The sequence below is a fragment of the Trematomus bernacchii genome, unplaced genomic scaffold, assembly GCF_902827165.1.
Source record: "Trematomus bernacchii unplaced genomic scaffold, fTreBer1.1, whole genome shotgun sequence".
Lineage (NCBI taxonomy): Eukaryota > Metazoa > Chordata > Actinopteri > Perciformes > Nototheniidae > Trematomus > Trematomus bernacchii.
This window is the reverse complement of record NW_022987685.1, coordinates 2,317,789-2,332,116: the sequence shown is the minus strand read 5'-3', so window position 1 is coordinate 2,332,116 and position 14,328 is coordinate 2,317,789. Positions and strand designations below refer to the sequence as shown.

At 47.1% G+C, this 14,328-nt stretch overlaps 1 protein-coding gene across 1 annotated transcript in view; it reads left to right on the top strand.

The window, feature by feature from the left end:
- The window catches only part of LOC117487846 (nuclear factor 1 B-type-like), a 57,121-nt gene that overhangs the window by 21,619 nt on the left and 21,174 nt on the right, over positions 1–14,328 (top strand). Inside the window, 1 exon segment of the mRNA XM_034136568.1 lies at positions 13,641–13,697. Within this exon segment, the coding sequence (XP_033992459.1) occupies positions 13,641–13,697 (57 nt within the window).

Below are 14,328 nucleotides of genomic sequence, written 5' to 3'. Positions count from 1 at the left end.
ATCCTGTGTATCAAAAATGATGACCCCAAAAGTTATGTGGAAGAATCATTGCCTTTAACATAGCTTCAACAGCAAAAAAACTTACATTTAACAAGTTATTGAAAGGTTAAAAAGTTTGCTTAGGACAAAACCTGCTTATAATTTTTGTATTTAGACCCAATGTGTTTTGTTTGGATACATCTATAGTTTTTTCTTTGGACTTGTAGAAAAGTCCAGCACAGATTAAGCATAATTATAATTTGTCTTTACAATTAAAATGTCATAGCCATATAATCAGCTCCCATTTTGGAATAATTATTTCAGATAATATATTTATTGAATTTAAGCTGTTGTGAATGTTTATTTTTCCTTTTTATTCAGACCTCTCATAACAAAGTGCTTTGTACATCTAACTGACCATATCCTTCAATTAGCTAATAGCCTTTCCCCCTCCTCAGATGTATTTACTAGGCCTTGTTGTCGTTATGGTTTCCTCTGGCGAAGCATGCAGAAATAGCGGTGGATAAAACGAGAGGTGATTTAGTGGCCTCGTCACAATGCGCCGGTGGCCAGCTTCCTACCTTTGTGTGGTCGAGGGGCTCAGGGGTGCGGCAGCGGATACATGGCCCGGGTCCCGGCAGGCTCCGAGGAGGGAAGGAAACCTGGTGTCAAAGGCGATCGCTTGCTGCCTCTGTTATCAGAGCAACAGGCGCTCATAGTTACACTCAGGGATACTAGTAACTACGTGTATGCAATGTCATGTCGCAACTTTGAATTATAACACATGTTTAAGCATTCATGGTCAAATCAAGTGAAAGCAGCATAAAGCAGAGTCCAGTGGAAGCTGGTTGCGTGTTACTGCTGCTGCATGCTTTCTTTCTCCGCACAGGCCTCTCCTGTAACCTTGAGAGAAGCCCGCGCAGGCCCCAAGTTCAACGAGTGCATGAGGCATATTTTCGCTGAGCGTGCTTGGACCGCCCCACTAAACCCCTCGACCCCCCCCCCCCCCTTCTCCCTCCTCACCATACATACAGCTTTTTTTTTTTTTTTCCTCCTCCCCTCCTCCTAAAGACGACTCCCTGTAGGCCTCGCCTTTCACAGCGCCTGCAAAGGAAATACATTATGTGTAAAAAGAATTCCATATGGTGTCATATGATCTGTGTAATTCCCTCAATTGATAAAAAAAAAATCACCTTGTAGGCACAATTCTGTCCTTTGTAAGGGGGCTCTGTACTCTATGTACTACCTTGTAACATTTGCTCAACTTTTTTTTCCGGGTTTATACAATTATGATACACACTGCAAATGGGTTCCACATGACATTAATGTCTGAACTGATTGAAAAGGGAAAACAGGAACTTCAGCAAAGGAAAGGTTGTATTATCTCTTCCTTTGCAAATACCTAAGAGTCACTTGTAGGCATTCTTCCAGAGGTGTGCCTGACATCAGCTGTTATGGCCTCCTGTTTTGGCTGAGGGGCGAGTCTGTGGCAGTCCTACGGGTAGGCTGTTCCAGGTAAGCCCTGCCAAGTTTAAGTGGCTTGGACCAAGCCCCGCACCGCAAAAGGGAAGTGTTTCTGCAGGGCTGCCAACCTTGAGAGAGCTGTGATTGCAACAAGCCTGTTGTGCCCTCAGTATCAGCAAAGAGATAGTGTTTTCAACAACATGCACACTCAAGCAGGCCCTCAGGAAGAAAAAAATATGGCACGTACAGATGTATATATTCAGATACTTGCCAGAGGGAGGGTTGTAGAGTCGGCTCCAGTGGTGGCCCTTTGATACTCCTAGCTGTTGTTCCCATGAGGTGGCTACTATCAGGAGATTATGTTTTGTATGGCCTTTGGACAAATCCCTCAAAGAAATTCAATGTGATATATAAAGATTTTGATTAGTTAGTTCTTCTTCTAAAAGAAAATATAGGGAATGCGTATACCTTAAACAAAATTAGAGGCCTAATAAAGTAAATATTTAGTGTGGTTGGTATTCAAGAAGGCAGGAAAGGGTATGTGAGCACAGTAAAAACATGTTTAAGAACTGAGACTATGGATAAACACCTTCAGGCAAACATAACAATCAATGCATATGACTACGGCATATTTCTATCAACACTTGAGTGACTGGGAGGTGCCACTAAGAGTGGTAAAGAAAGAAAGTGTGTGTGTGTGACTCTGTGTACTGTATATTTTTGTGTTGCCTCCAGCTTGAGTCATGAGCTGTTGTGATGAAGGAGGGAATCAACTCGCAGTCAAATGCAAACAGAGGCCAATTTTTGTACAGCTTGTCGCTCGCAGCTTTAAAGGCACCCTGCCAGAAATATTAAACGTAAACAGCCCTGCTCGCCTTCCTGAGCCGAAACCGGGGCCGAACAGGAACTGGCTCTCTCCTCGTCCTCCTGCAAGATTTTACTCCGAACCCCTGCACCCCTTATCTCAGTGAATGAACTTTTGGCATCTCTGATAAAGTGAAAACAACATGCTTGGGTGAGTGGAAAAGCAAGGACTGTGGGAGCTGGCTGTAAGGCGGGCGTAAAGGCCCCTGTGGTGTGGCCCTGAGTGGACAAATCCTAACAGGCGGAGGAAGTGGAGGAAGGAGTGCTGGGAGGCGCATACGGATTGGTGGGGAGGCGTGCGGGCGGTTTTACAGGGAAAAGCGGCAAAAGGGGAATTCCCTTTCCCGTACTGAACAGTGATGGAAAAAGTGACTGCTAGATCTCGTTCACGCCGCTCCATGTCAAAACAGTCGAGCGCTGCCGTCATCTGTGCAAATATTTCAAGAGATTATGGTTTTGGAGCCTCGTGGGAAAGGCTGAAGCAGCGCAGCGAGGACAGCAAGACTTAAACTTGCATTAGCAGAAAGCCTTGCCTTCTTAACTTTATCAGAACATGAATGTAATCACAAAACCACAATATTCTAGGTACCTGCAAACAAACCTGCCAGGTGAAGCCTGGTGACATATGCCTTTGTTCTGCGTATCATCGTAGTATTTTGGAAACGGCCCAGAAATAATTTGGAAACAAAGGGCCTTTACATTCTGGTACTAAAAAGCGAGGGCAGGCCAGGCTTGCTGTGCCCGAGGACACCACATGCTACACACCTTTGTTTCATACACTGTGTCTAATATGACCACAGTTTGGCGTGTTAATATGATTTGTACTATGTCAATATACACATATTTCCCAAAAACCCTGAGAAGCTACTGAGTCCTCATGTCTGGATGCCATGCTTTGCTGGAACATTGTTTATGACTCTCAAACAACAGAATCTGAAATTAATTTAGCGCCTCTCCTCTTCCCACTGTAAACTGGCGCTGTGCAGCCAAACCACATGTTGTTATTGCTGCTGTGGCAGAGGGGGCTGCCCCAGCAGGCCTTAGTAGCACAGAACAGATTCGCTCTGTGTTTTTGCCAGGATTGTGGAATAGAGTTCTCTCTCTCTCTCTTTCTTTCTGGCTGTGAATACTCGCTTAGCATGCACTTAAGTATGATTTATAAATCACACATTGTGGTGTGGCAAAGGGAATTCTCTGGTAAACCTGAGAGAATCCATTTGCATTTTGATCTCCTGGAAGATGTTTTGTCATGATATGCCGCTTTGTTGATGTAAGTGACTTGCTGTTGACTGTTTTGAGTCTCTGGGTGTTTGTGATTGAATTGCGCATCGGGGAGCTGCAACCACAAAGAGCAGAGACGGTTTGCACCTTAATAGCTGTTCGCTGCGTATCTCCAGACAGTTGGAGGGTCCATGAGGTGCGGAGGAGCTCCACCGTCTCTGGATCGCTGCCAACGCTCTGACCTTGTGGCGGGCACAGCCACTGTCACTCCCTCGTGAGTTATGTGATAACCGGTTTTATGATGCAGCTTTTTTTCAAACCACTGCTCTTGCATGTGATGCATGGCTCACCGAATGAGCATTTTACCTGGTGCTGTGATTAAACGAAAACCACCAACAATTTTCTTTATAAGAGCCTGGGAAATTACTTCCATAATGTCCTTGTTGCCCTGCGAGCTTCACTCCCTGGTCTTGTGCCAGTGCAGACACCCGAAACCCCACTCCCTCAACAAACCCTGTTGCCCCCCAGCCTCCATCCCCACAGATGCTTTGATTCGGGCCAGCTCCGACTGGGGGCCTCAGTCTCCAGGCTCATTAACAGGAAAGGAGGGGTTTTACTGGCCATGCGGCAGGCAGCCGGCATTTAAACTACCAACAAGCTCCTCCATCGGCCTGCTGCTTCTGAATAACATACACCTGAAACAGTTAAAACATCTTTCTGTCATTACTGCACTATTGGAAGTAGAAAGTTCAGAAAGGTGTGGGCATTATTAGAGCCGAGTCTACGATCAGTCTACACCTTGCCAGAAGGTACCGTCCAAATAAAATCCACATGTAGGATTGGGTACACGCAAACATGTGATGTTGTTCCCTTAGGGTTAATGAGCTGATATATAAAAACGTAATATTGGATCTTTGGATACCTAATTCAGGGTTTTAGGCTGTATCTGTGGCACTTGTGATACTCGTACCAGTATCAGAACAGTATTGATAACCAGCCCCTCCATGATGCATATCTGAATATCAGATCAGGAGAAATGATGATGCAGCAGTAGTAAAGAATAAAGCTACATGACTGTTCATTTGCACCTGCCGCTTCATTCCCTACTGGAGTTGTAATGGCAAAAATAAACTGGCTCGACATCTGTTGGCAATGTCAGTAGTCTGTTTTTATGCTTGTAATGACACATTAAACTCTGTGGTTGCTTCTCCTCCACCCCCTTCTCCACCCTATGTCCCGTTCCAGGGGAGCAGTGCCAGCAAAATCGTCTGAATGAGTGCACGCTCTGTTTTCTTTGTCTGTTTTGGGCCAAGATCTGGTCTTAGATGTGGTGGCATTCTATGATCGGATAATTCCTTCCAAGGTGTGTGTGTGTGTGTGTGCGCGTGTGTTTGTGTGCGCTTTACCGCCGCTCGCTTGGCAGAGCCTGGGAAGTGCAAACAGTGGCAATGGGTGGCAGGGATCCTCGGTGGCCTCTCGCCCAGCTGGAGGAGAGCCATTTGCCCTGAGAGGGAGCACCCAGTCACCCTGGCTCGGCCTGCCGCTCTCGCCAGTGGGAACTCCTCTTGGCTGAGGCCAGACGCCGTCGTGAGTGCTGACAATCATTGACACATCACTGGCTGAGGCCTCAGACACATTACACAGGCCTCAAATGAACTGACTTTGGCAGACAAATGATGTATTGCTTGTACAATCTGCTTTCATATTTCCACAACATTTTGAGTTATTTTCACAAAGATCCCTTTTGAATTCAAAGTGGTTTTACAGATTTGATTCTCATTGGAATTTGTACAATTTGTTTGCTTGAGGCCGCCAGGGTCTAAGTGTGCTTGGTGTGAGATAAACATGTAGGTACCATACCATCCATAACTGTGCTCTCTTATCAGCGCAGACCAGAGCACCATCAAATACATTAATAAAACAACATGTTGGCTCAGACTCAACTGAACGCAGAGATCAGGGAACATATTTCAGATGTTTTTCAGAAAGGTGCGTTTGAAAATCCAAACTATACGGTATTCATTAACTGGATGTGAGTGTGTGTGTGGAAGTTGAAAGAAGGTTGTTGGCTTAAACCAGTTTTAGCCTCGCTAGTATCACAACCAGGCCGTCCCTGAACTATGATCTGTGGGCCAACTTGTCTCTCTTGGGAGAGTGGGGAATTTCCCAGACCCCTAAACACCCCCGCCATCTCTCATTCCCTCCGTCCCCCCCCCTCCCCGCAGACCGGTCGAGACGTGCAGGTTTGAACCCTCTCTCTGTGTTTCTGGCCTCCCATGCCCATTGCCACTCAAGCAGCAGGGGTCCACTGCATTTGTCTCATAATTATCCGACTGGATGGGGGGGTTATGAAGATGAAAGAGGCGAATCACAGAGCTCCTCTGTCAAAGGTCTGTCTGCCTGACTGGGGGGTTTTTGGATCTATCTCCCTTGTCCCCCTCTCTCCCTCGCGCGCCCACCCCGCCACCTCTCCTCCTCCCTCGCACGGCCACCCCACCACCTCTCCTCCTCCATCACACAGCCTTACTTCTCCTGAAGAGCTGCCTCCACAGAGCATAATCGCCGACAGTGAACGCTCGTGCACAGCCCCCCCCCTCTACCAGCCTCCCCGCTGATTCATTCACAACTACAAAACTGCAGAAATACCCCCCACCCTCACATCCTGAAAGACTTCAGACTTTTTTTTTTCTCCCCCCCTCACATGCTCCGCCCACCAACCCATGGGCTAGCCGTCTACCTCACCCGCTTGACCCCCCCCCCCCCCACTCATCCGCCTTCTCCTTTCTCCTCACCACCCTCCCCACCACCACCTTTCTCCTTCTTCTCCTCTTAACTACTGGCTAGGAGTTAATGGACTGTTTTGGCTAGTCTCCAGACGGTGAGTGTCACCTCATTAGCCTATAGCGGCTCGCTCCCAGACTGCTCCTTGTGTGTGTGTGTGTATGTGTTTGTGTGTGTGTGTAGGAGGAGGAGGACTACAACGACGGAATGTCATTGGTCTGTCTCCCCCCCTCCAACCCTCCCACCACACACCCCTCACCCTCTGCCTCTCCCCTTCCCACCACTACAATGAATGAGAAAACATGCATGCATAATTAAATCTATAGTCTCGTCCTCAACGCACCCTCCCTTCCTGCACAGCCGTGCATAAAAAAACTGCTCCTGCTTGGAAGTTTGCCACCGTTAAAAAAGAGCGGTGTCTTCCAACCAGAGAGATGTGGCCAACCTTCCACCCTCGTATGGACCTATTCTTTTATATCGAATGGCAGGGTGGCAACAGCGGGCGAATGTAAATGCCACCCGGTCCTGCCAGTCAATTACGCCCCAACAAAGCTAATTGTTTGTTTGGTGCATACCAAAAAGATGCCGGGGCTAGCCATTGATGGGCCCATTGTTTCAGCGCAGATGCAAAGTTCTTTTTTCTCACAGGCTAGACTTGACGCTGATTAAACTTGTGAATGATGAGACCACACTTTCGGGAAATCAGCTAATTTATGCGTTCTTTGTAAGTGTAAACTATTTTAAGGCCTACATCTTAGCAATGATTTGAATCATCAGTGAATCTTTTGATATTTTCTCACTACGTCTATTTGATTTCTAGTCCATAAAATGTACTGAAATAGTTAAACACAAATATCCCAATTTACAAGGGAGACAACGTTTGTAACTTCTGCATAATTAATGACTTCAGAAGATCATTGTTGGGGATTGATTTCCCGTCGATTCACTAAGTGATTGTGTGAGCACAAAGAATTGTGCTAATCTTTTACGGATATATCTGCAACACTTGATGCAATGGATGGCGCCAGGTGCCACACAGGAGATAAAACATTTGGGCAGCATGCTTGGAGGGTAGGAACAGAAGGAATAAAAAGGGATACTGAAAGAGGAAAAGAAAAACAAAGAGTGTCATAAAAAAGCAAAAGGAAAAGCCACATTGTGAGAAAAGGACAAACAGAGAGAGAGTGGGCGGAGGTGGGGACATTAAGTGGGCCGCAGTGTGCTGACTGGAGGCCAGCCTGCTCATTTTTCATGGGACAGATGAGCCACTGTGTGTTGTGTTTGTCTGCTTCACACATGTACAGCCCAGATCAGCTCGCTGCAGGATGCCGGGTGTGTGTGCCCCTGTTTGTGCGTACACTGTATACCAGCCTGTGTGTGTGTGTGTGTGTGTGTACACAGCATCAGACCGCAAGCATTCAGAGCTGCTTTTCATTTTGTGTTTGTGCACCGTATAGGCGTCCGTGTAGAGGTGGGTAAACTTTATTTCCCAAATTAAAAGGTGGGGAAGTTGCATTTAGATGGGTTAACCCTCATCTGCATCCTTGGTTTTGTGGTTGTGTATCCCTTTGTGCTCGCCCCGGTTCTTCCTTCTCCTCTCCCGGGCCGGTGTGGCTAATGATCCGTCAGGCCATTCAGTCCCTTGTTCAAGGCCCACTCGCCACTGAATGCGCTCCCTCCCCGTCCACACTGTTTGGTGACCTCAATGAGGAGCCTGTTGTCCTCCCGGCTCGGTTAAAATGCTCTCCTCTTTTCACCGCCGTGAGAGTTTACTGAGGAGAAGGCACAGAGACTCGGCGGAGAATAAGAGGGCCCGCTCTTCATCGGCATTAGTATGCAACGATTAGAAACTAACACACACTGATGATACACACACACACACACAGAGGTGGCAGTGCCCACATCGAGGGATGCACACGCACACAGACAGATACAAGTGAGCTCGGTCACACGCAGTCAACCACACACACAAACACGCACACATACACTGTATGGCTTCTCATTGTCCCACGTCTGGGCTCAGATCCCACTTGATTCCATAAGTCTCAAACCCCTGACAGTCCTAGTGTGTGTGTGTGTGTGTGTGTGTGTGTGTGTGTGTGTGTGTGTGTGTGTGTGTGTGTGTGTGTGTGTGTGTGTGTGTGTGTGTTGGTGTGTGTGTGTGTGTGTGTGTGTGTGTGTGTGTGTGTGTGTGTGTGTGTGTGTGTGTGTGTGTGTGTGTGTGTGTGTGTGTGTGTGTGTGTGTGTGTGTGTGTGTGTGTGTGGTGTGTGTGTGTGTGTGTGGTGTGTGTGTGTGTGTGTGTGTGTGTGTGTGTGTGTGTGTGTGTGTCCCCTCCTGCTCTATTGAACAAGTCTGTGGTGTCTGGCTTAGAGAAAAGAAGGCAACGTGTCATTGTTCTCACAGACGTTTCAACTTTGCCCCTCTCACTTTCTATCTCGCCTTCGTCTGAGAGTGTGTGTGGGTTTGTGTGTGTGTAACTCATCCTACTGTACCTGCATTCCCTGTCATTCGATAGGGTAGCTATCCGGATTACCAGGTGCTCCTTTGAGCCAATAAGAAATATTTGCCTTGTTTCAATTATGAGATAATCATTAGAGTGTCACACAGTGTGCAGGCTCCATTGAGGGAACGCAGTCAAAGTTTGTTGAGTGGAATAATGCTTTTCTGTCTGTGCAAAAGTATGACTCATAATGAATAGTAACGGTAGCAAGCGGCATGTACTTTGACTTTTCCTGCAATCTTCCTTGTGAGACAATGCCACCCCAAGATGGCGTCCATTTGGCTGCAGCATTTGTCTTCCCTTCACCCTCTGCGTCAATATCAATTTCCTTTTGGACAGGTCAGGTGCCAACCCTTTGCAGAATACCATGCATGAGTCCGGGTGGGTTGGGGGGGGGGGGGATGCTGAGATACCAGAATTTGGCTCGCATGTGTGTGTGCGGGGAGGGGTCGGCGGCGGGGGGCATCGCCAGTTGGCAGGCTGGCACACAATGGCTGGCACGATAAGATCCTCCCTCTTCTGCGGGCAGATTTCCTCGCCCATATCTTTTGTTTGGCTTGTTTGGGTTGCAGCTCATCCTGATAAAGGCCACTTTGTTTAGACAACAAAGCGCGAGGGAGGCAGAGAAGAGAGAGATAAAGAGACAAAGAGATAGAAAAAGAGAGAGAGAGAGGGGGCATTACAAAAAAATATAGGCGGCAAAGGGGGGAGAGCATCGACATACATGGGGAAAGATGTTTAACGAGGAAATTTGAAAAAAGATACACGTGATAAGACGATATCTCCACATACACACTAAATGGTAGATATACACAGAGGCATGTATGAAAAGATACAATAGAGGAAGGATACTGTTGCAGATAGACAGATAGCAGGAGAAGAAAGAAAGCGATCTGGAGGAGAGCAGGTTCTGCTGCTATGGAGCCGCCGAGCAGCGTGAGGTCATCGCCGGAGCTGCCAGTGATAGAAAGCAGGAGCAGAGGAGGACACGGGACAAAGTACACACACATTCCATACCGGCACATGTACGGCCATTTACTGTCAAGACTTGCATCACCCTGCGCTTCACACACATATTTTTCGGTGTGTGTGTGTGCAAGCAAGAACAAACTGGTCTCCTGCAGCAGGAAGGGAAAGAAAAGCAGGAGGACACTGAGCAGAAAGTCTGCCCGGCCACATCAAATATTTACTCAGGAGCAGCTGTATTGTCGAAACATTACGCATTGGAGCTGCTCCGTAATTAGGTCGATATTTTCTCCCTCTCTCAGTTTCCCTACTTCTCCGGGAGTCCACCCTTCTCCTCCACACTCCCCTCCCCTCACCTCCCCAGGCTGCTGAAATGCGTCTTGGCTCGGGACCCATGCCTCTGGCAGCCAGAGTGCTATACATGTGCACAGAACCCCGCTCGGCATAAAATGGCTGCCAGACAGGCTTCTCCTCCTGAAATGTCGACAGCGGTATGCATCTGCAGGGTGTGTGTGTGTGTTGCGCGTGCGCACTGTTTTTTTTGTGGAGGATATCTGTACGTGTCTGCAAGTGTTTGCGGGCAAGGAACGTGCACCGCCGCTGTCAGAAAAAAAAAGAGAAAGTTTCCCAAACTATGTGGCTGATTTAATCCACGCTGTGTGTATGTGCATGTGTGTTCCGCAATTTAGTGGGAACAGAATCGGTATGATGCCAAAAAATGAGAGGGTGGGTTAGGGAGAGAGTGTGTGCGAGTGTTTTAGTCATTATAAAATCCAGGCGAGTAACACACTTGGGCGTGGAGAAACCTCACAAGCACTGAAAAAACTTTTCTTGCAGAGCCAGATTTCTGTTGCCATTACCCCTAATTGCCCTAATCGTTACAGTGGTATGATAAGTATCCCACCGGACAAGAAGGTGTAAGAACTCGTGGACAAAATACCCACAAGCCCACCCTTTTTTTTCTTGCCGAGTAACAGCAGATAATGTGATTCATACGTGGTCCTGTTTTTTCACGTCCTTCATGAATCGGTTTGTTTATTTAAACAAGTGGCAGGGACGGAGGGTGCCAAAAATGTTGTTTGGAAAAGGGCCGTGTGTGTATGTGCGTGTTTATGTGTGTGTGAGAGAAGGCGTGTGTGTGTGTGTGTGTGTGTGTGTGTGTATGTGGTGTCTGGCCCTGTGATCCAGGCCTGCCAAGCTCCCGGGGCAAAGCCCAGCCTCCTCGACCGCAACTGTTTATTTACAGGTTACACTACTGTTTATTTGAAGACTATCGGATTGGCTAGGGCTCTGCACAGGACACCTTTTAGATACAGATACCACGCTCCAAATACCCCGCTTCTTTACTTTATTCAAACCACTATCTGAAGTGCATTTTTTTTATTTAACTGCACTTAAATCCAGCTTTTTACAACCCAGAATGATCTTTCTTGGACCTGTTTGTGCTTTTAATTGAGGCTTTATTGAAATACCTGTTGAGTGACGGTGTGAAATAAAGTGTTCAGCAGATATAATCAGCACCCTTGCGGCCTGATAAATGTGCGCGCACTGATCTAAACGATTGTAATCAGGCTGAAAGAAGATGAAGGAGCGTGGAGCTGCCCTTCCCGGGTCAAAGGTAAAATGTAATGCAATAGGGGCGGTGTTTCCAGGCCTGGCAGATGCGCCATATGCTCGCGTCCCACCTTGAGTCATCCAGGTGGTCTCTCCTGGTGCGACAGTGGGGCCTCATGCTGGAAGATGCTGCCTGGGATCTCTAATTGCCACCACCATCTGCTCTTTTTGTCATGTCAGCCCTCGGAGTATGAGAGAAACCAAACCAAAGACACGAAACTCTGATCCGATCTAAACGAACCCTCTCCCACCTCCCTCTCTCCCCTCACCACCTTCTCCGGCGTTTACCTCATCCCCACTCTCTGGTTGCTCTTTTCTCTCCTCTGGCTCCTTTCTTCCCCGCTCAGCAGTTTCTCAGGGCGCGAGCGTAGACTTGGCAGTCGTAACGAGACTGATGGATGACTCTGAAAGTGGCATGGGGAGGGGGGCGGAGACGGAGAAGACAGGAGACAAGGCCACTGAGCTCCGTGCAATCACTTTATGGACATGTGCTGTGCCAAATCCACACAACCGTCCGCTCGCCCACAAAAGCTCCTTTACATACCGTGTGTGTGTGAAAGTGCGTGTGTGAAAGTGTGTGTGTGTGTGTGTAGGGGTCAACTTAATCGAATAGTTGCTTATTTCTGCAAGGCAAACTTTCCTGAGAATAGACAATGATGTCAACAGTTAACAATTTGTATTACTGGTATGATGATCTGAAAACGTATGTCATTTGCCCATGAATGAGTTCATCTAAGATGCTAAGATGAATGCGAATCAGTCTGTTGTTCCAGCTTCTGAAACTTGAATATTTGACGCTCTTTTGATGTTAATAATTTAATAATGAGGTTTTAGACTTTTGAATGAGCAATTTTACAATGTCACCTTGAGTTCTTGGCAATTTTTCATCACTTTGGCAATTCTGAGGACTCGGAAACAATCAAAAATGGAGTAATCAATAGCTGCAGTTCTAACTTTTCTGTGTGCAAATGAGATTTACCAGAGATCCATAAAACGACGTGTTGCAAAAGCATTTGTCTGGCTTGTGTTTTTAGGAATCAGAGCACGGATTGTGCGACGGTAACTTTTAACTCCACTCTTACATATAGGGTCTAAGCATACTGAAGAGAGGGGGATTTTTTTTCCTTCTTAACGTATGGTCCCGTTCCCTCCCTACTTTGTCATTGTTGAGCTTCGGCCAAGAACATTCTGTTTTTGCAGGGCTGTTTAATAGTCAGAGAGAACAAGAATAAATCTTTCAACTTTGTTCTCCTCCATCTACCCCCCCCCCCCCCCCCCCCCTCCTCCTCTTCTTTCCTTCTCTCTGTAACGCTGCTCATGAGGGCTGCGGCAGGAAAAAGGGGGTGTTGTTGCACGGCGAGGGTATCTGAGTTCACTTTCTCCAGCTTCTTGTCTGGGCTCTCGCATTTAAGGCGTAGATGATAATCTCCCTGCTGCTTCTCATTGGCGTGTGGGGGCTTTCGGCCGTCATTACGGGGGGGGTCCACGCAGACGCTGGAGATCACTGTTTGGCACGGCAGCCGTTCGGCGTGTGATTGTGAGGCCTTGATATGTTGGGGTTATTCTTTCCAACATACAACAGCAAGTTGATGTCTCCCAACGCTTGCTGTTGTTTGATGGAGGAGGAACTGCTGAGGAAAAGACGTCAGTCCGGGCCGACTCATTCCAATGCCGGTGGAAAGAATTCCACTCATGTTTCCTTGTGTTCCCCCGCCCCTCCTGTCCTCTCTCCACGTTCTGTTCTGTGCTCGTACCTTGCACAGCAGGACCGAACACATTCTGCGTCCCCCCCCCTCCTTCCAAAACTCTCTCGGCCCCTTTGAAAAATTACCCAGAGGTCTGCCGGTAAAAACTTTTTAGCTATCGAGTGTCAGACAGAGAGCTTTTTTTCCTTCCCATTAATGATAATGCTGTTCAAACAAAACTGTCTTGTTTAATGCACAGTGGGTATGCTCGCCTGGTAGATAAGGAAAAACATTAAGACACCCAGGAAGCCCTGAAATGCAATTCGTCTTGTTGGAAAAAAGTGATTTCTTCTTTTTAAACGACCTCAGGGAGGATTAGTAGGCCAAAGGTGTTTGACAAACTGTAAAAAAGAGAGATCAAATACATTTCTAAAATACTTTAACCAGGTTATCTTGGAAAAAAAAAATCAATGCTGACAAGAGAACCGTGTTTCAGTAAGATGGCATGTTATTGTCCTCTTGCTTTACTAAGCCCCCCCCCCCTCATCTCTCTGTGTGTTTGCAGACTCGCAGCAGTCAGGAAGTCCCAGTAACAATGAGCAAGGCAAGAACCCTCTTCCAGGTATGTACAGTACCAGCCCTCCTCCCTCCTGTCATCGTTCTATTGTTCTCGGCAGCTCGCCCTATGCACACCACAACTTACCTTCTTTAAATAGTGTTTATCTACAGGCAAAGCAGCAAAGCCCTCACTTAGCAAAAACAATCAAGACAAACTGTACTGTACTGCCTTAGGTGCTTTCCATACCATGTGATCCAACAACAACCATAGACCAACGGCAATTTGTAAAAGCACAAAACCAGCTCATTCTGATTAAGTCAATTCATCTGCAAAAAATGGACCGTTTAGAAAATTGACACACTTGTCGTAAATAATCAGATATAAGTGATTTTTTGACTTCTGTGTGACATCCGCTGGCTAAGGACGTAGCTTAACTTCAAATGGAGCGAGGAGAAATAACACGGATGATTACATTTTTGAAGCGTCATCATCCTGGAGGCCAAGACACTAAAGAGTGAAAAGTTTACAGCAGATTGCACCTTTGGCTGGTAGCTGAGTGTGTCATGTTGAAGCAGCTGCCAAGAATACTCTCTCACAGCGCCGCTGTTGTTCCCCGGACTGACCTGCGCTCTGTCGTCACAATATTGGAATGAAAAGAGTTTGAGAAGTATAATTAGTTGTCTACCTCAAGAGC